The 27,234-nt window shown below is 36.5% G+C and overlaps 1 protein-coding gene and 1 long non-coding RNA gene across 2 annotated transcripts; one reads left to right on the forward strand and one right to left on the reverse strand.

Annotated features, from left to right (window-relative positions):
- Positions 1–7,051: 7,051 nt before the first annotated feature.
- On the reverse strand, positions 7,052–14,986 carry LOC110916397. The gene is made up of 3 exons (XR_004883873.1): positions 14,568–14,986; positions 14,284–14,477; positions 7,052–8,632 (listed from the first exon to the last, which is right to left on the reverse strand). It is a non-coding gene; the product is annotated as an uncharacterized LOC110916397 (long non-coding RNA).
- LOC110915992 (E3 ubiquitin-protein ligase AIRP2) lies at positions 10,296–13,851 on the forward strand. Its single transcript, XM_022160740.2, has 5 exons — positions 10,296–10,576; positions 11,221–11,371; positions 11,463–11,529; positions 11,639–11,873; positions 13,292–13,851. Exons 1-5 carry the CDS (start codon positions 10,497–10,499, stop codon positions 13,500–13,502), a joined length of 744 nt encoding a protein of 247 aa, XP_022016432.1. The 5' UTR covers positions 10,296–10,496; the 3' UTR covers positions 13,503–13,851.
- Positions 14,987–27,234: the final 12,248 nt, after the last annotated feature.

Consider the following 27,234-nt stretch of genomic DNA (forward strand, 5'->3'; position numbering starts at 1 on the left):
CCACCACCACCCAAAAACCTAAACCCCCCCCCCCCCCTCCCCCCCCCACCCGGAAAAAAAAAAAAACTATACCTCACCAAAAAACCCCCAAAAAACCTAACCCCCCACCTCCCACCCCCCAAAAACCTTAAAAAAACCTAACCCCCCCCCCCCCCCCCTCTCGGGCAAAAAAAAAAAAAACTATACCTCACAAAAACCTAAAAAAATCTAAAAAAACTAAACACCCACCCCCACCACCACCCAAAAACCTAAACCCTTTGGTGGTGGTGGATGTTTAAGGTTTTTTTTTTTTTTTTTTTTTTTTGTAGTGGTGTTTTTTTGTGTAGTGGGTTTAGTTTTAGGTTATTGGACACTTGTCACTCTATAAATCCTTCTTACACTTCTTACAATTAGGATCCTTTGTATTTGATCCTAATCCACACTTTTACACCGAATTTAATTCGGATCTCGTCTAAAAACTCACATCTTTCAAATAATGCAAATGACATACAAAAATACAACCAAATGTAATACATGTCGTGACACATGTCATGACAACACATGCAAGGACGACAACAACATATAGTGTTGATTACAAGGTGGTTAGCCGCTTGCTACCGACGTTAGAAAAGGTGATGATGAAAATGATTTAAGATTATAGAAGGTAATATCAAATTTATATAAGATAACAGTACTAATTAAATAAGAGTATTTTCTTGACATTGTACCATTTTATTTAATATTGTCACATCAACCTTTTATAACATGGATAAAGGTATTTTTCACTAATAATTCTTCAGATCAATTACTACTAAGCCCCTGTGTTGAGGTGAGGGCGTAAAACCGTGAGAAATAGCACCAATGTCACACCATCGACAACGCCATCAAAACTAAAGTTACGGCGTGTTAATGTGAAGAAATTAGACCGAAACATAAAGTATAGAAAATAATAACTAAGTCAATTTAGAACTCGCGTGCTGCGAACCTGTCAAATAGGAAAAAAGTAGACGACGTAAAAATGTCGAACCACACACGCATGTTGCGCCGTGTTAACTCGCAAAAACTAGAAAAAAACGTAAAACGAAACGTAAAAGCGTTGAACCATATACGCACGTTGCGCCCTTATCTTTTCTCGTCTCCTTGCTCTTTTTATTATCACTTAAATACATCACATTAACCTTGATTTATGAAGACATGGATCTATGTTATAACAATTTCTTCAAATCAGTGAATGCATAAATAGTCCTTGAGTTTGGGATCACTCACATGTTTCTTTCTATTTTTTGTATTAACATATTCTTTTTCTCATACATTCCTACAAACAATTTATATTGAAGTGGTCTACAAAGTCTATATAAATCACAACTTAGAAGTTGTAGATATCTACTAAAGTATTAGGTTAAATAGCTTAGTTGAAAAAGAGAATTATGAAATTAGTTGTTACAATATCAATAACAACAAACATCTACACCCACAAGTGTTATGTGTTGGGAGTTTCTATCCACAATGTGTTGTTGATCAGTTGCTAGTCCTAGTTAATATGTCAGACACTGTTAAATTTGTTGGCAACACCTTGAAACAAGCGGCTTTTCAACGGTGATCATAATCCATCCACTTTTTTATTTGAAGAGGTTCTTTATTTTTCATTTTATTTGTACTCGGTTAGGAATAAAAAATGTGTCTCTAGTTAGTTGAGAGGATAAGGAACCCCATTATGTAATTTTGTTTTTCTTTTGTCACGTCTAGTTACTTGCTAGATGTTTGGTTTTTGAGTAAATTGTCATTTTAGTCCCTGAGTTTTGTCCAAATTTGCCATTTTAGTCCAAATAGTTTTTTTTTTGCCTCTGGGTCCCTGACTTTTCCCTTTTGTTGTCATTTTGATCACATATACTAACTCCATCCAAAAACTCCATCTTTAACCAGGGGTATTTTAGGGATTTTCATTTTAAATGTTTTCAATTGCCATTTTGATCCAATTCCAAAAAATCAAAAAAATTCCAAAAAATTCTAAAAATCAAAAAAATTCCAAAAAATTCTAAAAATCATAAAAATTCTAAAAAATTCTAAAAAAATCCAAAAAATCCGTTTCGGCGCGAACCGTTTCGAACCCGAACCGTTTCGAACCCGAACCGTTTCAAGCTGAACCGTTTCGACGCGAACCGTTTCGACCCGTACCGTTTCGAGCTGAACCGTTTCGACCCGTACCGTTTCGAGCTGAACCGTTTCGACGCGAACCGTTTCGAGCCGAACCGTTTCGAACCGAACCGTTTCGAGCTGAACCGTTTCGACGCAAACCGTTTCGACCCGTACCGTTTCGAACCGAACCGTTTCGACCCGAACCGTTTCGAGCTGAACCGTTTCGACGCGAACCGTTTCGACCCGAACCGTTTCGAGCTGAACCGTTTCGACGCGAACCGTTTCGACCCGTACCGTTTCGACCCGAACCGTTTCGAGCTGAATCGTTTCGACGCGAACCGTGCCTCGAAACGGTACGGGTCGAAACGGTTCAGCTCGAAACGGTACGGGTCGAAACGGTTCAGCTCGAAACGGTTCGGTTCGAAACGGTACGGGTCGAAACGGTTCGCGTCGAAACGGTTCAGCCCGAAACGGTTCAGCTCGAAACGGTTCAGCTAGAAACGGTTCGGTTCGAAACGGTTCAGCTCGAAACGGTTCGGCTCGAAACGGTTCAGTTCGAAACGGTTCAGCTCAAAACAGTTCAGCTCGAAACGGTTCGCGTCGAAACGGTTCAGCTCGAAACGATACGGGTCGAAACGGTTCGCGTCGAAACGGTTCAGGTCGAAACGGTTCGCGTCGAAACGGTTCAGCTCGAAACGGTTCGGGTCGAAACGGTTCGCGTCGAAAAGGCTCAGCTCGAAACGGTTCGGGTCGAAACGGTACGGGTCGAAACGGTTCGCGTCGAAACGGTTCGGCTCGAAACGGTTCGGGTTCGAAACAAATTTTTTGTATTTTTTGTATTTTTTTAGAAGTTTTAGAATTTTTTGGAATTTTTTTGATTTTTGGAATTTTTTTGATTTTTTGGAATTGGATCAAAATGGCAATTGAAAACATTTAAAATGAAAATCCCCAAAATACCCCTGGTTAAAGATGGAGTTTTTGGATGAAGTTAGTGTATGTGATCAAAATGGCAACAAAAGGGAAAAGTCAGGGACTCAGAGGCAAAAAAAAAAAACTATTTGGACTAAAATGGCAAATTTAGACAAAACTCAGGGACTAAAATGGCAATTTACTCTTGGTTTTTTAATAATAAGAGAAAAACGCCCGGATAGTTCCTGTGGTTTTGCCTTTTTTCACCTATAGTCCCAAACTTTCTAAAATTACCTGAATAGTCCCCAAGTTTTCAACTTTCGTTCCCGGATAGTCCCTGAAACGGATGGGGGTTAGTTTTTGGTGTTAAGTAGGTGTGAAATTACTAAAATACCCTTAATATAAAAAATAACTATTAAGTCATTAAAATAAATTAATTAGTATATTAAATCAGGTGGGGCCCACATGGTTAAAACCCATCTCTCTCTATACCCCTTCTCTCTCTACCAGATATGCACCATCAGCCACCATCTCCAGCACCTCCTCTCTAATCGAAGCCCTCCCCCAACACCTCCTCCCTCTTAACCACATACCGCGGCCCGGTCCCACTCAAAAACGGTCCATGCGCCTGTACCAGCTTAACCCCTTTCTTCCCGGGCTCCGGCAACTTAAACGAGTCAAACTCCACCTTCTTCTTCCCACTCGGCAACGGCTTCTTCCCCGTCCACGGCCTCGGCATACTCCCCGGCCCAAACGGCGCTATCGTAGGCTCCCGAAGCTTCAACGGGTTCACTTTCGGTGTTTCCGTATAACTATACTGAAATTCAAATGATGTTTCGGGTATTACATATGTAAATCCCTTATCACTTACTTTAATCACTGTTTCATCACTTTCGCTTGAATTTCATCTGGGATTTTTCTAGTTCTTACAATTCGTTTAAAAGCAGGGTGTGAATGTGAATTAGAGTTTTTTGAATTTGGGGGTTTTGAGTATTTTGATTTTTTACCGGGGATGGAGGAACGGGAGGGGGAAGAAGGGGTGCCGGTGGATTTGTACGGTGGTGGGGGTGGTGGTGGTACCAGAGAGAGAGAGAGAGAGAGCAGGGATGAAGAGAAAGGGATAATATGTGGGTGTATATATTTATTTTTATGATAAGGGTATTTTAGTAATTTCACACCTATTTAACACCAAAAACTAACCCACATCCGCTTTAGGGACTATCCGGGAACGAAAGTTGAAAACTTGAGGACTATTCAGGTAATTTTAGAAAGTTGGGGACTATAGGTGAAAAAAGGCAAAACCACAGGGACTATCCGGGCATTTTTCTCTAATAATAATATGCCGCCTTTAAAAAACGTTACTCTACATGGTGGAACGGTGATATGGTGAGTTTTTTTTTTTTTTTTTTTCCTAAACCATGATTTCATATAAAATATAAATGTATCGTGTTTATTTATAACTTATTTTACAACTACTTATTCTAACACATGTCAATAAAAATATTAGTTTCTTATGAAGATACAACCTTTTGAGTTGGTCTTATGATCATGACAGTCAGTGGTAGATCTATAAATTTTTTTCTAAGGATTCCTTTTGGTAGATTATTACTATTTTTTTCATAGATCATCCAAGATTTCCACTATTTTTTTTTTCATTCCGAAGGGGTTCCACTGATGACTGACTGTGAAAGATTTACTAATATGGAAGAGATTTATCCGCTATTAAGACCTTGGTTGACAAGTTTCTACAAGCAATTTGTTATTAAGAAAACTAGTTGTTTCCATGCGCGCGCGTTGCAGCGCGCTAAACCAAATCGTTCTATAAGAATGACAAAACATGTCAAATAACAAAAAGTAGCTCGAATTAAAACGTAACTTATTTTCGGTACCGGTTCGGCACCGGTGTTCACCGATTTTTACCCTCAAATACCGGTGTTGTACCAGTACCAACCGGTACCGAACCGTACCGTACCAGGTATATTCGGTACCGATACATACTTTTGGGGATTTCGGTAACGGTATTTTCGGTACCGATTGGTACCGAGCTCATAAAATCCTGTAACAATGTAGCAATACAAGTAATTGCACAGTTTAGATTACCTTTTATACACACAGTAAGTAAACTGACTGACATCATTCTTCAAACGATTCAAGATAAACGATGCGTAACCAGTCATATCCGGCATCGTGGAGTGCATTAAAAAGGGAGCAATTGGACGATTGGATGCTGGGCTAGGTGTTTCTTGGAATGCCCACGGATTTTTCGGGTCAAAACCTCGATTATGAGGATTCATTTTTTCGTATTGTGGTTGGATGAGAATTTTTTTTTTTAAAATAAGATAGAGATCATTATAGAAGAGGTGGAGTAGTTGTGGTAAAAAATGAATAGAAGTGTGAGTATTTATAGTGAATTGATATTTTTTTAAACACATAGCCGTTGGCCAACGGCTAGCCCAAACGGCTACTTGTCTTGGCCAATGAGATCCCACCATGTCATCTTGATAGCCCAGCCCAACGCCCGGGCTGAAACCCCCACCCAAGAGGCTACGCCGAAACCCAAACCCACCCGGGGTGGTGATTTGGGCGTTTGTACCCAACCCACGCCACAACCCACGCCCCATAGCCCATATTCTAATATTTCCTAGATCCTTTTTTTTAACACATAGCCGTTGGCCAACGGCTAGCCCAAACGGCTACTTGTCTTGGCCAATGAGATCCCGCCATGTCATCTTGATAGCCCCGCCCAACGCCCGGGCTAAAACCCCCGCCCAAGAGGCCACGCCGAAACCCAAGCCCACCCGGGGTGGTGATTTGGACGTTTATACCCAACCCACGCCACAACCTCCGCCCCATACCCCATATTCTAATAATTCTTAAATCTTTTTTAACACATAGCCGTTGGCCAACGGCTAGCCCAAACGGCTACTTGTCTTGGCCAATGAGATCCCGCCATGTCATCTTGATAGCCCCGCCCAACGCCCGGGCTGAAACCCCCGCCCAAGGGGCCACGCCGAAACCCATGCCCACCCGGGGTGGTGACTTGGGCATTTGTACCCAACCCACGCCACAACCTACGCCCCATACCCCATATTATAATATTTACTAGATCTTTTTTTAACACATAGCCGTTGGCCAACGGCTAGCCCAAACAGCTACTTGTCTTGTCTTGGCCAATGAGATCCCGCCATGTCATCTTGATAGCCCCGCCCATCGCCCTGGCTGAAACCCCTGCCCAAGGGGCTACGCCGAAACCCAAGCCCAGCCGGGATGGTGACTTGGGCGTTTGTACTCAACCCACGTTACAACCCCGCCCCATTATTGAATATATTTTTAATTAGTTGAATATCACTGTTCATTCCATTCGATTTTTATTAGTATATAATTTGTATGCATTACAAAAGTCTCACCAACTATCGAATTTGCCAAGTGAATGCCTTAAGCTAAATTAGGGAATTTTAGTTCATGTAGAATTTAACCTTAAATAAAATAATGAAACTAGCAACAAAAGGTAAACAAGCTTATATGAGTCGCATACGCTTTATAACTATAGGGTGTGGTCATGATCCTTATGGACTCCATGATCCTCCACATCAGCGCCATGTCACTTGCTTTTAATTCATCATTCAAAACCACTACCCTATGGGTATGGTCATGACCCAAACCACTATTCTTTTATTTTAATTTATTTGTAAAAAAGGAAAAAAAATATTAAAAAAGGAAAGGAGGCTCATGATTGCCATGGTTTAATCCATGCCAACCATGATGGATTAAGCAAATGGATGGTGTAGCAATTTATTAATGGTCCTATATGGCAATTAATGACCCAATCATGCTCCCCACACCCTATAGCCTAACTCATTAATTATGTAGCTTGCAAAATACACTCGAACCAATAGGTTATTTCAATGCTTCTCTAGCTTAATTACGTATGTAGTTGTTTGTTCCAAATGCAGTTTATATAATGAATAAATCAACAAACTTGACGATGAAGTTAAATTAGATAGTTTAGACATAGACAAAGCTACATGAAGATAATATTGATCATCAATTTCAACTTTAGTTTTGTTAACCTTTACATGAAAATAATGTCGATAAATGATTTCTACTTAATCTTGGTACTCAACAATCTTGATTTACATGAAGACAAGGTTACAAACTAAGTAAAAGTAACTCTCAATCAATCAATCATACCCATTATAATCTCACTCATAGCCATAATAACTATTAGTAGGGTCTGGGAGGGTGCGATGTAGGCACACCTTACCTCTATCCAATGGCGGATCCATGATTTTATTCCAATAGGGTCCATTTTTTCGATGTTCAAAATTTTCATAACCAAAAGCGTTAAAATTTTCGGGTCAGTCCTCGTTTGGGTCAGGGCAGAGAGAGGTTTGAACTAGATTTATAAAAAAAGCTTTACAAGGATTGAACCCATGACCTCTTGTGGTAAAGAGAAGGATTTACCACTACACCAGCTTTCCTTTTCTTTCTATGGGGTCCACCTAACTGTATTCATTGGGTCCTTATAAAATTTAATATACCGGATCTACTAATTTTTTTAAAAACATTGGGGTCCGGGGACCCCGACCCACTCTATGTGGGTCCGCCCCTGCCTCTATCCCAAGGGACAGAGAGGCTGCTTCCGGTAAGACCCTCGGCTCCAATGATGATTCCATATATAAGAGCCATAGTAAACATACAATTGCACATAGCTAGACAAAGAAAAAGTATTGTACTAATAAAAATCGTAGTAAGCTATCAGGCAATTAACACACTCATAACACATTAGACAGGAGATAACATGCACAATCCTTTTAAGACACTAACAAAACCCACTAAGCTCCTATGACAATAAACTAATACAAAGAGGTAATACCCATTAAAAGTCTTTGATCTTAATCCTACGTCTCCACGAACTCATGTCCTCAGAGAGGTGTAAGTGTAACAAATCCTTTCTAATTCGCTCCTCCCAAGTGAGTTTCGACCTACCTCTACTCCTCCGCCCCTCCGCAATGAGACTTTCTATTGTTCTAACCGCGAATGTCGCTTGTCTTCTCCTGACATGCCCAAACCTTGTTAACCTTCCCTCCCTTATCTTATCTGATATACTAGCTACTCCTAACCTCTCCCTAAAAACCTCATTTCTTATCCTATCCAACCTAGTGTGCCCACACATCCACCTCAACATCCTCATCTCTACTACCTCCAGCTTACGCGCTTGTGTCTTCTTGATGGCCCAACACTCTGTTCAGTATAACATAGCAGGTCTAACTACAACCTTATAAAATTTTCCCTTTAATTTAGTTGGGAATCTCTTGTCGCACAATACACCGGTGGTTGCTCTCCACCTACACCATCCAACTTGGACGCGATGGGCTACGTCACTATCCAACTCTCCATCCCTTTGTACAAACGATCATAAATACTTAAAACTTAGTTTTCCCTGGGACTACTTGTCCTTCAATGCTGATATGAGTGTCCTCGTTGTCATCTACACCCTTGAAATTACAGTGTAGATACTCAGTCTTGGAGCGGCTAACCCTTAACCCTTTGCCTTCTAAGGCTGCTCGCCACTCCTCTAACCTTTCATTTAAGCTTTGTTTACTCTCTGCAAATAAAACAATATCATCAGCAAAAAGCAAACACCATGGAACTGGCTCTTGAATCGACTTTGATAACTCATATAGGACAATTGCAAACAGAAACAGACTCAACGCAGACCCTTGACGGAGTCCTACCTCCATGGGTAAAAAATCTGTATCCCCAAAAGGTGTCCTTACCCTAGTTTCAGTCCTAACATACATATCCTTAATTGTGTGATTTTCATGTCTGATAGTGTTTAAATGGCTTTCATGTCTGATAATAATCATTGTATCGATATAACAAACGTAATTGTGTGATTTTCAGACTTGTGTTTGAGAAAGCATAAATATGTTCAATATCCCGAAGTAACATGTTGTCATTTCCAAAACAAGTACACAAAAAAATATACAATCCACAAGGCCAAGCCACTTATGTGTTGAACTTTTATAAACTAGCTACCACTGATGAAACACTGTATAATGACATATGGGTGAAAGTAGCACTTAACTCTTTCCACATATTATAGCATTAAAGTCCTATTAAAGAGAATGCAATTTGATACACAAGTAAAAGTAGACTCGTTACCTGGAGTTGTGTTTATTAAACCTCAAAATATCATTATATTTATCAAATACTAACTCATAGAAAAATCATATCAAATTCATAGGAACAAATAGGAAAGGGTTACTACCATCAGGGCTTGTCTTGTGTGGATGAAGGTGAAGCTAGGCTAAGAAGTTTAAACGTGTCCTATACGACTACACACATACACATGGTTCCAAATCGATTACGCAGAGCTCACGAGTAATCGTTCGAAACTAATGGAAAGGAAACAACTGAAGAATTTTGATCATCAACTTTGAAATGGCAATCATCAAATTGAAAAGGCGATTTGTTTCCCAATTTTTTGTTTATGCAGTTATGCGAATTTATATGTATTGTTGTTGACATTCTGGATATCATCTCTTTGTTATTTGTTATATTTTTACTAATTTATTTTAATGTCAAACAGAAACCGAACTTAATAAAAGCCTGACTTTTTAGTTTGTTTAGGACATCTAAAAATATTGAGTCATCCTGACTATCAACTCAACAATAAATATAAAATCCTGCCCCCTAGCCCAGTTGGGTATCCCCTTGCTGGTTAAGTCGGGCCGGCTTCCTCCCTGGAGGTCGCCGGTTCGACTCTCGGCTGCGGCATACGGGGGGTGGGACGTCCCAATGATGGATCGTTCCTACCGAGGCATGGTGCGGTCCTGAGGGCAACCCGGTTATACCCAGCTGTTACCCCAGCGAGTCTCTCGTGTGAGGACAGTATGGTTTCCGGGCGGAAGTCAGCTTGCGCACCGGTCGGGGCCCGATCGAACATCGCGTCCGTAAGAGCGGGGCTGACGGGGGAATGTCTTCGACATGACCCCGGTGACCACTTCGGTCCTGTACAGAGAAAGTCACATTCCAAAAAAAAAAAACAATATAAATATAAAAACAAAAATGATATTATCTTTTCTTGGAATGGTAAGGGATAATTTGATTCTTTTAAAGCCAACTTTAATCAATAATAAAATACAATTATATTATATTATATTATATTATATTATATTATAGTATAATAATCTTCCACTAGATCGTATTAAAATAAAGATAAAAAATGTTTATATAGAAACTTGAAAGTTCATCCAGCTTCTTATCCACGTGTCAGCTTGACAGTGACACACTTCTTCTCCCTCCTTCTTCACTTCTCCCCCTCCCTCTCTCTCAAAACAACTTACCACTCATCTCCACTCTTTCTAGAGAGAGAAACCCATTTTTTAGACAGAGAGAGACTCATCACGAATCACTAGATGGTGGTGTAAACCCTTTTTCCTAAAGAAATTGAAGAAAAAACAGAGATGTATGTGGGATCGATGAGAAAATCTTTCAAGGATTCTCTCAAAGTTCTTGAAGCAGATCTTCAACACGCTAATACGCTGTAAGAAGTTAATAATTTCTCTTCATTATCGATGCTTTTTTGGTTATTTCTCGTGAAATTGATGTTTTTTTTCGTTAATCGTTCAATTTAGGGTTTGGACGTTTCATCAGATGAATTTAGGGTTTTTTTGTATGATTTTTGACTCGTATTTGGCTTTAATTTTGACTTTAGGATATTTGAATTCAGTTTAATCTCTGAACTTTGGATTATAAAAATCTCAATTTTACTCCCAATTTTAAATTTCAAAGGACTTTTTTTTGTTTACATTGATTTCTTTAATTTATATTGATTAACGTTGATTCTTCTTAACATGTGGGTTAATCCTATTTTGGCTAATTTAGGGGTATTTAGACAGAGTAAAAAAACCTAAAATAGTTTATTATTATTGAGTAGATTCACACACACATATTTGTATGTGTATGTGTATGTGTGTGTTTATGTATATGAATTATATCTATTGTGAAAGTGTGAGGTTGACAGTTGACACCAACAAAATGAGCTCCTAAATCCTATTACTGTAGAAAAGATATATACTTTAGAGGTTATATCTACAATGTGTTACAGTCAGGATTGAAGATGATCTTTTGCAGGGTTGTTTTGTTGATGTTTTTATTTGTATGTGTGTTTGGTGTATGATAATGCAGGGCGTCTGATTTTCCAAGGGAGTACGATGGCGCGTGTGTGCAGATGAGAATGTCATATAGCCCGGCTGCACAATTTTTTCTTTTCTTTGTTCAATGGTCCGACTGTCACCTCGCCGGTGCTCTTGGCCTCCTGAGGATTCTGATTTTTCAGGTTAAACAGTCAAACTTTTTTCGGGTTTTTCTACTTTTAGGATTTTGCATTTATATCCATTGATAAAGTTTCCGGCTTGCTCATGCTACAGGTTTATGATGATGGAACCACCACCATGTCTACACATGAAAGAAAGGCGAGCATAAGAGAATTCTATGGTATGATCCAACGGCCCAAACGAGATTATTGGATCACTATATTCTTTATCTATATACTTTTTTTTTTTTGTTTAAAGGGTGTTAATATTTAGGGTGGTGTAATGAATAGGTATCATATATCCGTCGTTAATGCAACTTCAAAGTGGCGTGACTGATTCCGAAGAGAAAAAACAAAAGAAGGTATGCATGGAAAGGTATAGAAAACGAGAAGATGGAGATTACAATCATCGTTCTGATATCGATATTGAACGTGAAGAAGAATGCGGTATTTGCATGGAGATGAATAGCAAACTCGTCTTGCCTAAATGTAACCACGCCATGTGCTCTAATTGCTATAATGACTGGTACAACCTTCTATCTTTTATCAATAGTTGAATTTTTCTTCGTTTCAATGTGCTTGGTGATTGAAAATCTCATATAAGTTTTGAACTCTTACTCTGTAGAATATATAAATCATGTCTTATAATTGCAAAAAGAATATGTTAATCATATAAGTTAATATGGAAGATGCATATATGAGACGTCACTGAGGCATTGTTCGTAGTCGTTCATTAGCATTTCAATAAGAGACTATTTTTTCATGATTTAATAAGCCATTCATATTCATATTATATATAATCTGTATTAAATCTGATCCTTGTGCCTGTGTAAGTTGTAACAAAACAACTGGACGGAAATGCATTCTACAATCGTTAGTACACTTCAAATGTGTGATCTTGTGGCTAAACTTATAAATAAAATGCTCGGCCAGTTTTTTGGTGTAAAGAATCATAGCAAAATCGATTCGTGTAAATGTAAGTTTAACATCTGGTGCTACAAAAACAGAAGAAAAACCTTACCATTAACCATTCTATCCATTCCAAAGGTTACTATTTGATTAGGAGTTTAAACCTAGAAATGCAAAATAGGGGGATCGGTTGGGTTGAAAAATGGGTCAAAAACCGATAATTTTAAGTACGGGCCGGGTGGGGTTGGCTCAAACCACTTTTTTGATAAAAAAACTTTGTACAATGTCTATGCAGTTAAATCGCCAATATATCACCGATGTGATATATCGGTTATCGGTCCCCTGGTGAGATAGTGGTGCAAAATATCGGTTGGAATATTGGTACCAATATTACAGGCGATATTGACCGATATTTGACGGATATGTGATCGATATATCAACGATTTTCCCGATATGAGTACCTTTCTTCTTAGTTCTACCATTCGTCTTTCTTCTTATTGCCACTATTAGTGTTTTAAGTCTTAATTGTTAATTGTTAGTGTTTTAAGTCTTAATCAGTTCCTACTTGCTACAATTGTTAGTGTTTTGCAAGTTGCAAAAGGTTAATTTGTTAATGGTAGGAGAGTATACTAAATTGTTAGTGTTAAATTGCTATATATATAGATTCAGCATGATATCAAAAGTACTGATATCCCACCGATATCTCACTGCTATTACCGATATCTCAAATATCGGTCCTCGACCAATATCCAACTTTTTACCGCATTAACTGCATAGCTTATTGTACGTACTTAGCTCGTCATATATGTATACAAAAATATCATTATTTCATTAGTGTTTTTTCTCATATGTTTTTTCTCAGGGCACAAACTCGATTATTATTATTATTATTATTTTTTTTTTCATAAAGGAAAGCTATAGACTATAGTTGTTTGTGGCGGGAACATCAACCTAATCTTTAACGTGGCTTAGCCAAACATTAAGTTTATGAAACATTAAACCTAACCTTAAATGTGGTTGTTTTTTTTATGGCAGGCGTACACGGTCCCTATCATGCCCCTTTTGCCGGGTCAGCCTAAAGAGGGTTGACTCGAGTGAGCTGTGGGTGTATGTTGACTCCAAAGAAGCAATTGACATGGCCACAATAACACGAGAAAATCTGAAACGGTTCTTCATGTATATAGACAAGCTGCCTCTCGTCATTCCCACCTCGAATTTTGACACCTACGATTCGCATTTGATGTAAAGCATATATTAACCACCCCCTGCGTTCGTACTAATTTACATATCTACCCCCTTCGTGAAATGAAGAAAACCCGAGATTCGTTTGGGTTTGTTTAGGCTTCTAGAAATCAAGTGGTTGGTTGTTGAGATGAACCCGGCCCGAGTTTGTTGTGGGCACGGGGTTGATAGTTAACTTGAAGCATAAAATGATGGTTGTTGTATGTAGTAAATATATGTATGTATGTATATGCTTAAATGCTAAACTGTCTAATTTCATGGTCCTGGAGATCATATGAATTTGAACCCTACTTGAAAATATTAATTGTATGTACAGGTTTGGCATTTATATAATTAAAAACCCTTTCTTCATATATGATGCTCTTGACACTTACCTTTTCTGTTTCCTTTTTTTTTTTTTTTATATATAATTCCTTTTTTTTTTATATATAAATGTTTATCATGTGAATCTGATTGTAGAAACTACATTATTACCATGGGATGGATTCTTGAGTGTATGTATTAATTTTTGTTTTATTTTTACATTCTTGAAAGATATACCCTTTTTACTTTTGAGGTTGAACTAGTTTGACCTCATTTGACCCGGTCAACAATACCATTTTTAACAACAGATTCTAATCCTACAGGATACTTTGCTATATGTAGTCTGTTATGCTTTACTATGTTATGAACATGCGTGACAATTTCTTCGATAAACTTCTTCGCTTCATGCCTGCAGTTTTTATCAAACCTAATGTAGTAAAACATATGCAACGAAAATGCATATATAAAAATTGAAGTGTTACCCATGCGCGATGTTTTACAAGTCCCATCCAGATAAATTTGCAACCTTGGCTAACCCGGCCTGCCATCTTTCCACTTTGTTGATGTCCATAGCCAAACCCTTCTCATCGTTACCAAAACCACAACCAAAAGTCATGGTTTGTTCACGAATTTGAGGCGGGTCAATGTTGTAGTAAACCGAAAGAACTACCCACTCCTTGCAGTCCAGTAATGTCACCAATTTATCAAGATACCGACCGGAAAAGCATAGTTTTTCTAAAACACAATAATAGAAACTCTGGATTACCTTTGCTATTTCCAAATATCTGTCATTGCCAATTGGTAGTTCATAGTCATGCCTGAATGTGTGGATTCCAGATTGGGTCAAAGCTATGTAGAGATGTTGAATGAAGTTTTTTCGAGTATCTGAAGCTTAAGAAAACATCATATGTGTAGTGTGAATATGATGATGAAGAAGAAGATGGTGGTTTTTGTTGGTTTAACAAGCCATGAACAAGAACAAGATGTGAAGAAATGGAATCAGATGTGATCAAAAGTCTCATAATATGAAAGGCTTCAAGCATGGCTAATTGAAATTGTTGTTTAGTAAAAGTCAATTATTATGTGGGGTTTTGTTTTGGGAGTGGGAATCTTTTCTCAATAATTGTTTAATTGGAAGATTGGCATTTGGCAAGTGTAAAGTGTTTCCATCATCTTTTTTATTAATTTGACATATGTATTTGATTTTAAATTTAAATTATAGTATAGGAGAATTAAATGACGTGTGAATACATATATTTGATGTTATCTATATATATTCAAAAATTTAGTTATATGAACTTTTTTACAACCTTCATTATGAGCCTCTAAAATACATTTGTGTCTTTCAAGGACATAATTGTCCTTTTCATTAAGGAGGCATAAATCCAATAGTAAATTAGAAATGATTACTATATTATAATGCTTATTAAATTTCGAAAGTGTTAAACTAATGGCCATAATTTCCAAATAAATACAATAAATATAGTCTTGAATGTAGAGACTATGTAGAGACTTAGTGATAACAAAAAAAAATTCAAAGGTTTTGTAACTGACCGAATTTTCCCTATATTAATTAGCAAATTACTCTCCTCTCACATATTTACTTTTCAATTTTCTCTCATCTCATTTGTCCATTTCTCAGTCTCATATGTTGTAAACTATTTTCAAAACTTAACACATTGTACAAGCAATCAAAGAAGATGGTACAACCTCATTGAAAAACCAAAACCACCAGCACCATAGTTGATTAATTATGGTGAAAAGAGGGTTGAAAAGGAGGAACAAAGATGAGAGAGCGACCCAAGGTAAGGGTTTTGCAGTGGTCAGCGGCGACGACGGGTTGGGTGGCAGAGGTTGACGAGAAGATCGATGATGGTGGAGAGAGGGGAAAAGAGTAGAAAGGAAGATGTGATGGGTTAGAGTTGGAGAGATGTTGTAAAGTTTATGGCAAGGGAAACGATGGTTGAAGGTGGGTTACAGACGGTTGGAGCGAAAGGTCTTCAACAAAAGACGAATAAATCTTCTGGCTTCAAAACCAGTTAAGGTTGTTGAGAGATTTGCAAATCCAGAAATTTTTGTCCCATAAATCATGGAACAAGAACCGAGCTTTCCATTCTTTTACACCTTACTAGATCACCAATCCAAGTCAATTCAAGGACTGACTAGGATGAAACACCTACAGTTTTTGTCATATTTCTTTTTTTGGTCAGCCATATTTAATTATATGGTTTTTGAGACTTGAGAAAATGTAGAGAGATGAAGCAGAGATAAAGTGTAGAAGAGGGTTGTAGAGTTTTTTAAGATTTCATATATATTTTTCTTTTCCTCTCTTCCAATACATGTTTTTTTACGTGAAAGACGGTAGTTAAAGAATTTCAGGGTTTTCTAAACCACCTAATGGTTTTCTTCTTTAAATAAAATAAAATAAAACAAAATAATAATAATAATAATAATAATAATAATAATAATTAATTTAATGTTTTAAATATAGTTGTATTAGAAGTAAACTTATAAAATGCCTACATAAAATGTAATTATATAGTTGAAAAAACTCCCAGAGTTTTTATTATTGGATCTTCGAAATATTTGTTATAGCTCCTTTTTCCCAGAGTTTTATTATTGGATCTTCAAAATATTTGTTTTTAGCTCATTTTAACAAACATGAAAATAATTATATGTTTAAAAGAAAACGAGATCGAATAAAAACTAATTATACAATGAAAGCTTTTGTATTATAAGGTTATATTATTAATTGAAACACGCGATACCATTTCAATATAGTTATTTTTTATATAATAAATAGTTACGTTTTGGTTTAAAGTTGGCGAGTTAACACCTTACCACGCATATGCATGATTCAACATTTTTACGTTTGTTCTGTTTAACTACACAATGCTCACAATTGCATTAGTATAAATGCTTATCTTAGTGTGAACTTTCCCAACAATGCTTATATATAAATAAAGGCTTATAAGTTGCACGTCTCTAACCATTTTGACACATAAAACTCCCCAGTTCAAAATGAATAAAAACAATTTTTTTAAGAGAATTAAGAAAATGTCCTTTTTTTTTTCTTTTTACTCAAATGGCGTGGAAAATAGTTGAAAGTAGATTAGTTAATTGTAGTAAAAAATAATCGGTGTCAAAGAAACCTGAATGTTGTGCTTCACTCTGGTGATGCCAAACATAAAGGCGTCCAACGCGGAAGTGTATCCGGTTGATTCTAGCCGAAGCAGCGACAGCGAGATAGAAGAGGAAGAAATTGAAACTAAGACGACGGAGGGTGGTGGTGGAGAAGTTGTGGAGCGATACGAAAGTGCGGTGACTGCGATGGCGATGGCGATGGTGGAAGATGACCCTTGTGGGGTGGAAGTAGTGAATGTGAAGCCTATCCTTATTATGTGTGCAGCTTAAGTTAATTAAGTCTATATATGGTTATTACCTGATATGTATCTGATTCCTTTTAGCTTAGTTGTATTAATTTGTAGCCATTCTCATGCAGGCTTATAACTGAAAATAAATTACAAACCTTGCACAGTTTCAGGCTAGAACTCGAGGTGTTTGACTCAACAGCCGAAGCTGTCGTTGTCTGCTTTGAAGACACCGCCCAACGCTTGACAAAGACCACTGCTCATAGTATACTCACAGCAGAGTCTGGCCTGTCACGCGTCTACAACCTTTATTCCATTGACATACAGGATAAGTTCACTCCGGTGATGGTAAGGAACGCTGATGGAAGCATTTCAACACTGCCGAATTGTTTGCACTCTCTTATGGGCAGCACTCAGACCCTCCAGCTTGATTCGTGTACGTATTATGATCATGGCCATTTTGAATCCTTCAACTGCAAGAATGTCCTGCTAGATGGGAATGGTTGTAAGCCCTTTGGTTCTTCCACACCTCCATCGATCCCCGCTAAAGACAAGGGGGTGCTACCCATACCGACACCAGTTAAGCGCGTTGAAGCGATCGTAAGGTATATATCAGCTTACACTTTATTCGTGCCCTGTTTAATAAACCATTTTAATTAAAGATGTGCTATTTACCTTTCTACTCGATCTGAAATGTTATTTACATACCTGGTATATGTTTACTCTATTTTAAAATTAGGAGGCTACAACAGTCGGAAACTTGAGTTCGTAAATATAAAAGTGCATTGTTCTACATTAAAAAAATAGGAATAAAAAAACTTGGTAACACATCACTTCGAATGTGTAAAGACATATAAGGGGAGAAGTTGGCTTTTGAAAAAAATAAACTTGGTGTCGTTATAAATGGAAAGGCAACAAAAAAACTTTCAACTATAATTGATTGATTTCCATAAACAATGTAATTGTGCATATTTATTTTTGGATAACCGTCTACATAAATGTTTCGCGCTTTTCCTTCCCAGGCCTGCTTATGCAGATTCGGATTCAGAAGAAACAGTTGACAGTGACCCATATGAAAGATATACCGTCTGCACTTAGTGTTAGCAATGAAAACCCGTACTACTTTTCGATGCATATATACGTAAACATAGTATACCATTTTTAATACTTTTCTTTTTGTTATTTCACTGCAGTCAGTTGGCTGGTGATGGGATTGGGGATGACGGTGGCATGCGTTAGCTAAAGTTTGGTCTATGTGTTATCCAATAAGATAGGAAGGCGTGCGAGAGTTTATGCGTTTTTCTTTTTTCTGTTTCATGTTTTTTTTTTCTTGGAAGACATCTTTTTTCACTTCTTTTTGGCCGGCAAGTTTTGCCAAGGAAACAACTTATGGTCCATGGTTTAATAAAGTTTAAGCACGCCCCTTTGTAGGCGTATTGTCTTACATGTTATGCATCGGCAGTGTAAAACGTCTTCCTACGAACAAACAATAGCTATTATGCATGCCGTGCATCGCACGGGCTTTCTCCCTAGTTGTGTTGGAAAAGTTTAGTGAAAAGTGGTTTTTATTCACTTTGGACGCATTATGCTTAATTATTGTATATGTGATCATTAATAAGGGTATCATTAATAAGGGTAAAGTGAATGTGGCATTCTTCAATTAAGGGACTGATTGGCAATATCTGAATGGTTAAGTGCTGAACCAGTAAGAGATTTGAACCATTAAGTGCTGAACTAGTAAGAGGTCTGAACCATTAAGTGCTGAACCAGTAAGAGGGGTATGTTTGACAAAAGTAGCTGGTGGTGGCTGGTAGCTGGAAGCTGATAGCTGGTGGTTGGAAGCTGGTAGCTAGTAGCTGTAGGTTTTTAGATATATTTGGTGTTTGGTAGAGTTGCTGGAGCTTTTAATAAAATGTATAAAATGACCAAAATGGACATAACTAAAAATTTAGAAAGTTGGTGCATTAAAAAGTTCATTATTTTTAGAGGTTAAAATAGTCATTTTTCCCTAAAAGCTTGTAGCTTCTTCTAAACGCTACTACTAGTAGCGTTCAACCAAAAGCTTCAAGCTCCTAACCTAAAAGCTTAAAGCCCCTTCAACCAAACAAGACTTTTTATTGAGTAGGAGCTTTTCTTAAAAGCTTAAAGCCAGAAGCTCCTAAAAGCTCCATGCCAAACATACCCGAGGTCTGAACTATTAAGAGCCTGTATAGTGCTTAACCGTTTAGAGGCAAATGTCTGATCAATTCAGATTAGAGGTCTTAACTCTTAACCATTTAGAGGCAAATGTCTGAACCATTCAGACATCTGCTCGTGAAACAAACAGTCTGAACCATTAAGTGCTGAACCAGTAAGAGGTTTGAACCATTAAGAGTCTCATTAAGAGGTAAACAAACAGCCCCTAAATCTTCCCCTAAATCTTTCCTGGAGTAAATTTTAGAGATTTTTATATTAGTTTATCAAATATTTTATATTAGTTAATAAAAAATATGTAGTTTTGAATTTAATTTCGATAAAATAACAAAGTTTTAAAGAGTTCTGCATATAAGCTTCAATAAGCGTCAGCATCATATTCATTATCTCTGACCTTCTTAATTAAAAAGGTTTGCCTTTGTAATTCCTTTTAATCGCAACGAGTTAAAAGTATCTATAACAAAGATAAGGTATATTAGATATCAATATCTTAAATAGTTTGCTTATAATATTAAAGTATTATTTAAAGTGGCGGAGTCACACTTTGAACAACGGTGTCGTCCGACACCATTGAATTTTGTGTAGCAAATACAACGTATAACAGGAAAAATTTGAGCGACACCTTTGTTTTTTTTACGAACGACACCATTGTCTTTTTACAAACAACACCATCGTTTTGTTTCCTCTAAAAGAATTAGACAAGAAACAAATTTATAGTTCAAAAAATTAAGCCCAGATACTTGAATTTAATTAGTAAACTTTAAATCATTAGAGGTCCGTGCTTATTTTTTTTTCTACGCTAGTAAGCATTATAGGCTCATGTCTAATTGGTTTTGTTTCAATTGTTTAGTAAACATTATAGGTCCATGTCTAATTGGTTTTGTTTCAATTGTTTAACCTAACCGGAACCAGATGTTTGATGATCATCTGAATGATGCTTGCACTTGTTTGTTATAATGAAAAGGAGAGGTTTTTTTTTTTTTTTTTTTTTTTTTTTGCAAGTTGCCATTCTACACTATAAAATTCAAAACGTGAATAGTAATAAGTCTATGTTTGGTCATTTAATAGTTTAATTCATAATTATAAGGCTATAATATTATTGTCGTTTTTTTATAATTAATGTATTTTCTAACCCTTAACATTAATAAAGTTATCACACAACCTCTAAACTATAATAAATTTTTGATAAACAATTTACATATACCCTTAAACTTTAATAGATTTATCATAGGTAAGTTTAATATAATTATATTTTTTATAAGCGATTTATGTTTCGACCCCCAAACTTCAATAGAGTTATCATACGATCCTTAAAGTTTAATAAAGTTAATAAACTTATTTTTTTCTTTTTTTAACAAATATCTGTTATGTTATCCTTTTTAGAGGTTTAGTTCTTATTTATTATATAATTAAAGCTAACTTTTGATAATAGACATGGTTATTTAATCAGGTTGCTTTTTAACCCTTAAACATAAAATATACAAGATAACAAATATTATCATTTTTTTTATTTACCACATTATAGTTAAATGGAACTTTAACTCTAAATTGTTTACTTAACTGTGTTGACTGCTTAATTTTACCATCATGAAATATATACATCCTTGCCATCAACCTCTACGACCTCGCCGCGAAGCGTGGGCTCCAATCTTCACCATCAACCTTCTACGACCCGCTGCGAAGCGCATGCTCGAATACTAGTTGAAAACATTATGAATCGTTTTCAAAACATGAAAATGCGTACAGAGCAACTACTAAATGAATTTTTTATATATTTCAAATGACTTTGTAATTTTATTATATGTTTTTATTCATTGACATTGTACTTTTACTGTGATATTTGCTTTTATTATGTGATTCGATCCGACTTGATCCAAACCGATCCAAAAAGTTCGACTCTAGGTTACTATAAACCGGGGTATCCATAAAAATGACATCATAAGAAAAAGTTTCTGGCTCCGCTACTCTGATTATTTAGATGCATAAATAAAAGTTGAAGTAGTTTATAAGTAGCGAAAAGATGATTGATGCCAAATTAAAGAAACTAGCAATAACACCCGCGCACGTTGTGGCGCGGATACATCGCAAACATCGAATGGATTAGTTCAAACATTATGTACATAAAAGTATGCACGTAAAAAATATTTTTTTAACAAAAATGTATTATATTTGATCTGACTCATTTTCAGAAAGAAAAAGTTTACGTCGAATAGAGCAAATCGAATTCATACCGACACATGTATAAAAATATGCATGTAAAAAATAGTTTTTTTTAGTGTAGGCGGTATAGGGGTAAACTTGAAACAAATTATGTTTAGTAAAAATTTTAATAGGTTAAACACGTTTGTAAAATGGTGCCAAGTAGCTCCAATGTCACACCACCAACAACAGAAGAGCTCGTAAAATAAACTAAATAAAAAAAGAAAAATAACACTGAACGTAAAACAGACGTAAAATCATTGAATCATGCACACCCGTTGCAGTGTGTTAATGCGAAAAAATTAGACTGAAACGTAAAACGTAGAAAGAAAAAAATAAGTCGATTTAGGACCCGCACATTGGAAACGAAACGGAGAATAATAGATGCTCTGCGACGGGCCTTTTAAATGGGAAAAACAGACAAAAAACGTTGAACCACACACACGTTGCAGTGTGTTGACTCACAAAATTTTGAAAGAAACATAAAACGAAAAACTTGCAAAAGATAAAAAGTATAGGAGACCAAAGATGAAAATAAAAAAGTATTGGGATTAAATTGCAAAACATAAAAGTCTTTGGGTTAAAAATAAAAAAAATCAAAAATGTTAAAATGAAAAGATAAAAACTTTTGGATGAAAAATGAAAAATGAAAAATCAAACTTTTTTTGAAACACACCCTATACATATGATACAACAACATAATGCAACAAAATGTTGCTTATTTATATTATGAAAATATACAATGTCTTGTCAAGATTGAAGGATCCTTTTGCTAGATTGTTTTGATGTTGTTGAAAGTGTTATGTGTGTTTGATCATTAATCTATGAGACTATATGTAGTGGATTAGTTAGTTTGGGAAAAAAGCTTTTATCACATTATTGGCCGTTTAAACTAACCAAACCTTTACAAGTGTGCAGCGGTTTAAGGGGCCGTTTGATAACATCTGAATAGTTAAGTGCTGAACCAATAGTTAAGTGTTGAACCAGTAATAAGTCTGAATCATTAAGTGTAGGTCTGAACCATTAAGAGACAGTATAATGCTTAACCGTGTAGAGGCAAATGTTTGACAGAATAGATGTTTTAACCATTCAGACTTAGTATAGTGCTTAACCATTCAGAGGCAAATGTCTGAACTATTCAGACATTTGCTCACGAAACAAACAGTCTGAACCATTAATTGGAACCAGTAAGAAGCCTAAACCATAAAGAGCCCCATTAAAAGGTAAACAAACAACCCCTAAATAAAAACATGATTAATTTTCCTTTTTTCAATGGAAGTAACATGTTTGATTGTGACTTGACACCATACTCAAAGCCCTTAACGCTCGTTGAGGGGGCAACGAAGAAGGGGGGGGGGGGGTTAATGCTCACTACGGGCAGTCTGATAATGCATGGAATCTGGTTTTCTTTCGGCCAAACGATTTATCTTTTTTCTGCATAAATCAAATTTGAACTCTTGGGACTTCTTTCCTTGTACTAAATAGTTCTATATGGAGTTAAGCATACACAAATACATGGTTTTTAACTATACAAAATATAATTTTCTTAGGATGATGTTGACATATCTTAAGAATTTGATGCTATTTATCAAAATGTTTAATCTTAACAGTAGGAATTTGTTTGAATTATGAGATAGTAATGTGAATTTGTAAGGTTAAATTCAAGTGTGTTTTAAAGTGGATAATAGTTGAAACCCGACACCAGGACGAGATAACCAAAAGTGATGGAATATATATATAGGGGATGGTTCAAATGAAAACCACTTTTATTGTGAAAACTCGAAAACTAACTAAAAAAGCCTAAAAAAACCAAAAAAACATACAAAAAAAGTTTTTTTTTTTTTTTTACAATTCTTTTTAGAAAAATCGCTACTTTTTATATATGGAAAAAAATTTTCAAAAAAAAAAAAAATTGGTTGTACTGCACATGTGCACTAATACGGAAAGTCTAAACCACTTAACCCACCCCCCACCGACACCCCCCAAAAACCTAAACCCCCCACCCCCACCCCCCCCCCCCCCCCCAAAAAAAAAACCTAAATTCACCCTCCCACCAAAAGCCTAACCCCCCCCCCACCCCAAAAACCTAAACCCCCCCACCCCCACCCTCCCGAAAACCTAAAACTAAACCCTAAACATAAACCCGAAAAAAACCTAACCCCGCCCCCCCACCCCCACCCCCCAAAAACCTAAACCCCCCTCTCCCCCATACCCAAAAACCTAATCCTAATCCTAAACCTCCAAAAAAACTAACCCTAAAAGCTAAACTAGACTCAAAAAGCTAATTTTAAGCATGTAATGCACATTGTAGTACATGTTATATTGCACATGTGCACTACTATAATAATAGTATTGAAAACAAGACGACACCATAAATCTTTTTTTATGTCATGAAAAATATGCTCGAATATACTTGAATGAAAGATAAGAAAATTTGTGATCTTATGGTGCCATTTTTGTTTTAAAATGATAACGTATGGAGAAATGGAAAATGTTTGAAAAGTTATATATTTTTTGTTCCAATTTTACCCCTTCTTCATTAAAAGTCTTCCCCCCTCCTTTTTAGTGGGTTTTAGTTAGTTTTCTAGTTTTCACAATAACTAGTGGTTTTCATTTGAACCTTCCCCTATATATATATATCTTCATAAAAGCATTAATAGTGTAATGTTTACATGAGAATGTTTAGTGTTAAAAAGATACCTTGATTATTAACGAAACAAGGAAAATTATTGTGAGAACTCAACCAACCGGTTAGGAAAGGTATGTTCATGTCAAAAGTATATTGATTGTTGAAACAACAAGGATAAGGTATGAACGTTCCTCGGGTCAGGGACTCAATCAAAAGTATATTGATTGTCGAAGGAACAAGGTGTTGAAACGGGTTAATGAGTGTCCGCATTAAGAAAGTTTAATGTAAGCTCCCAAGACTTTTTTCCAGATTAAATGTTTTTGGGCTCAAATGCATGCACACATGATTGTTTATGAAAGCATGTTAGCATTAAATGCTATTATTATACAAATGAAAGTGTTTTTCCTAAATTATTTTATTTAATTAATGGTAAAAGAGAATTTTTACAGGGTAAAATGCAAAGAAATGTTTTTAACACAATATTGTGTAAAGAGATTGTAGCACTAGGTGCAAAGAACGTTTTTGACGTATTGATTTTTTTTAACGGCAAACCACTTTATATCTAGATAAAAAGAGCCAGCAAGCCGCTGGGAAGTTTATAACGGAAAAAACAACGAAGAAAACCGAACTACAGAAGACTAGCGAGCCAATTCTCCCAAGTGACATTGGGGAGGTTGGTTCGATGCTTAATCCACATAAAAGAGTCTTCCTTTATTTTATCGACTAGCTCGATAACTCGAAGATACCTTCCTTCAAACACTTTTTTGTTCCTAGTGTACCAGATTCTCCAAAAAGTTGCCTTAACAATGGTGTTGACCAATCTCTTCCATTTTTTGGAACCCAGACGCTATCTAAAGTGGGTGTTTTTTTTGAATCGCCAAACGGAACCTTCATTTATAAAAATAAGAATAAAAAACAAACAAAAACTCCTAGCCAGGAGCTGGACATCTCAAAAAAGAACAGAAGAACAAAACAAAAGACAAACCATATTACAAGTTTACATTAAAATCCCACCATTCTTGTCTCGTTATCACATCGTGTTTTGATCTTTGCTTCACCACTTGGAAAGAGGTCTCATTTATGTCTTCTAAAGTGGGTGTTTGGATTAACTTAGGGGGTGTTTGGCCTAGCTTTTTTAACAAAGCTTATAGCCTTTTTTAGCTTTTTTTTTACAAAATAAGCTTAATTTGATGTTTGGTGTAGCTTTTTAAGTTTATGCTTATTAGCTTATATAATAAGCTTATTTGGACCATGGACATAGGTACGTCTGATCATATGACCAAATTTTTTACGAATTTCTCATCTTATTTTAATAATGGCATGTTTCATTATATAGTTGTCGGTAATGGTTACACCATACTCGTTCACGATCAAGTAGACAACCTTTTTCTTCTTACCTGAGAGCTGCAGGTTCTATATAAATTCCAGCAGCTCTACCACGCTCAAAAGGTATCCCGGCAAACCAAAGCCGAAATCAAGTGTGTTTACCAACTCAATTAAAATCCAACAATCAAACAAGTAACTGGACTAGGTTGAATAATGCAGTATTAAAATCCAAATCTCAAAATCAGTCAAAATCAGTCAACTTAGGTCAAACATTCAAATCCAATAGCAATCTGAAACAAAATACAATATAGAAATCAAAAGTACGAACATCAAAACTCAACATCAGAAACTACCTCACCGTCAGCCCGACGAGGACGACTGCTCCTCTACGATGCCATAATTTTTCGTCAATTGTCTCACAATTGCTTCCAACTCTTCAAGCTTCAGGCTAAGCTCTTAGAGGAGCTGGTTGTGAGCCTCACTCTCGAGCGGCATCTCATTTAGCTGGTTAACCCTCCCCCTCATCTGTTCCAGAACCACCAACACCTCTAGTTTCTCCGGCCTGACCGGAACTACCTTCAAAGAAACGTTGTAATAACGCTTATACACCATCCATGTACCCAAAATCATCGAAAAATAACCTCACTCCTGATGGGTATGGTATTGGATTTGATTATAATATATATATTATTGCTTACTAACCCAAAGCGAGGCCTATCGCGATGTAGTTTATGCTACAGTATGCTGGGAACTTGTAGAGATAACCCCTAACTGGGCTTGGCCCATTGAGGTTAAGGGATGCCCATGTCTCCTATATAAAGAGGTGTTCACCTCATTATTAGGGCAGGCAATATGGAGCCACCACACTTTTGTAGTTGGAAATAAATGATTCTTCCTTTACTGACCATCTCTATAGTCCTACATTTATCTCTTCTCTTTTGCAGATCTAGATACCGGAGGAAGAATGACTACGGATTTTTAATGTTATTTTTAGTACCTTTTTACCTTTTAATCAAACTTTAAATTTATAAAACACGATATAGAACTATCACTCTCTACAACACGCTAGGGCAAGTGCACTCATCGTTGGCGTAATATAGTGATGGTAAGATACTGGGGTCGTCCAAGGACACAAGACCTTTTAATACTGGTTTATCGTCAACGTCTAATTAACCCAAATTTTGAGATAGAGTTTTGAACATGTAAAAATAAAGAAAGAAAATAAAATAAATAAAAGAAACAAATAATAAGAAAGAATCACTTGACTCTGACTCATCTTTTACGTATCCTTTGATAATTTCCGCACTTTGGGTTTTTTAAGAGATTATCTTAGTTATAGTGGCATGTCCCTCTTTTGGAGGCAACACTACCCTCGGCCATATTGGTCTGAGTCAGCAGGGATACAGTCCCGCAAGGCCGGATTATTGTAAGATAATTAAGTAAGTTATTAATGCAAAATGTGGCATGTCCCTCTTTTGAAGGCAACGCTACCCTCGGCCATATTCGTCTGAGTCAGCAGGGATGCAGTCCCGCAAGGCCGATTTAAAGTTCTAATAGTAGTTTGTTTATAAGGGATTACAAGCCATTCTTACTTCCCCCGATTTGATGCTATCCGCTTCAAGGGAAGTCCTAATAAGCTTGAATCAGGTCCTCGCAGGATCTATACATTGAACGAGGCAAGAACTTTACCCAAACCACCCTTCTAACCCCCTTCC

This window comes from Helianthus annuus, chromosome 16, assembly GCF_002127325.2.
Source record: "Helianthus annuus cultivar XRQ/B chromosome 16, HanXRQr2.0-SUNRISE, whole genome shotgun sequence".
In the NCBI taxonomy this organism is placed as follows: domain Eukaryota; kingdom Viridiplantae; phylum Streptophyta; class Magnoliopsida; order Asterales; family Asteraceae; genus Helianthus; species Helianthus annuus.

What these genes read in the sequence shown, in the direction of transcription:
- LOC110915992 (XM_022160740.2), top strand. Translation starts at nt 10,497, where the DNA reads ATGTATGTGGGATCGATGAGAAAATCTTTCAAGGATTCTCTCAAAGTT. An exon ending in CTTCAACACGCTAATACGCT is followed by an intron (nt 10,577 to 11,220) that starts GTAAGAAGTTAA and finishes ATGATAATGCAG; the next exon opens with GGCGTCTGATTTTCCAAGGG. An exon ending in TCTAATTGCTATAATGACTG is followed by an intron (nt 11,874 to 13,291) that starts GTACAACCTTCT and finishes TTTTTATGGCAG; the next exon opens with GCGTACACGGTCCCTATCAT.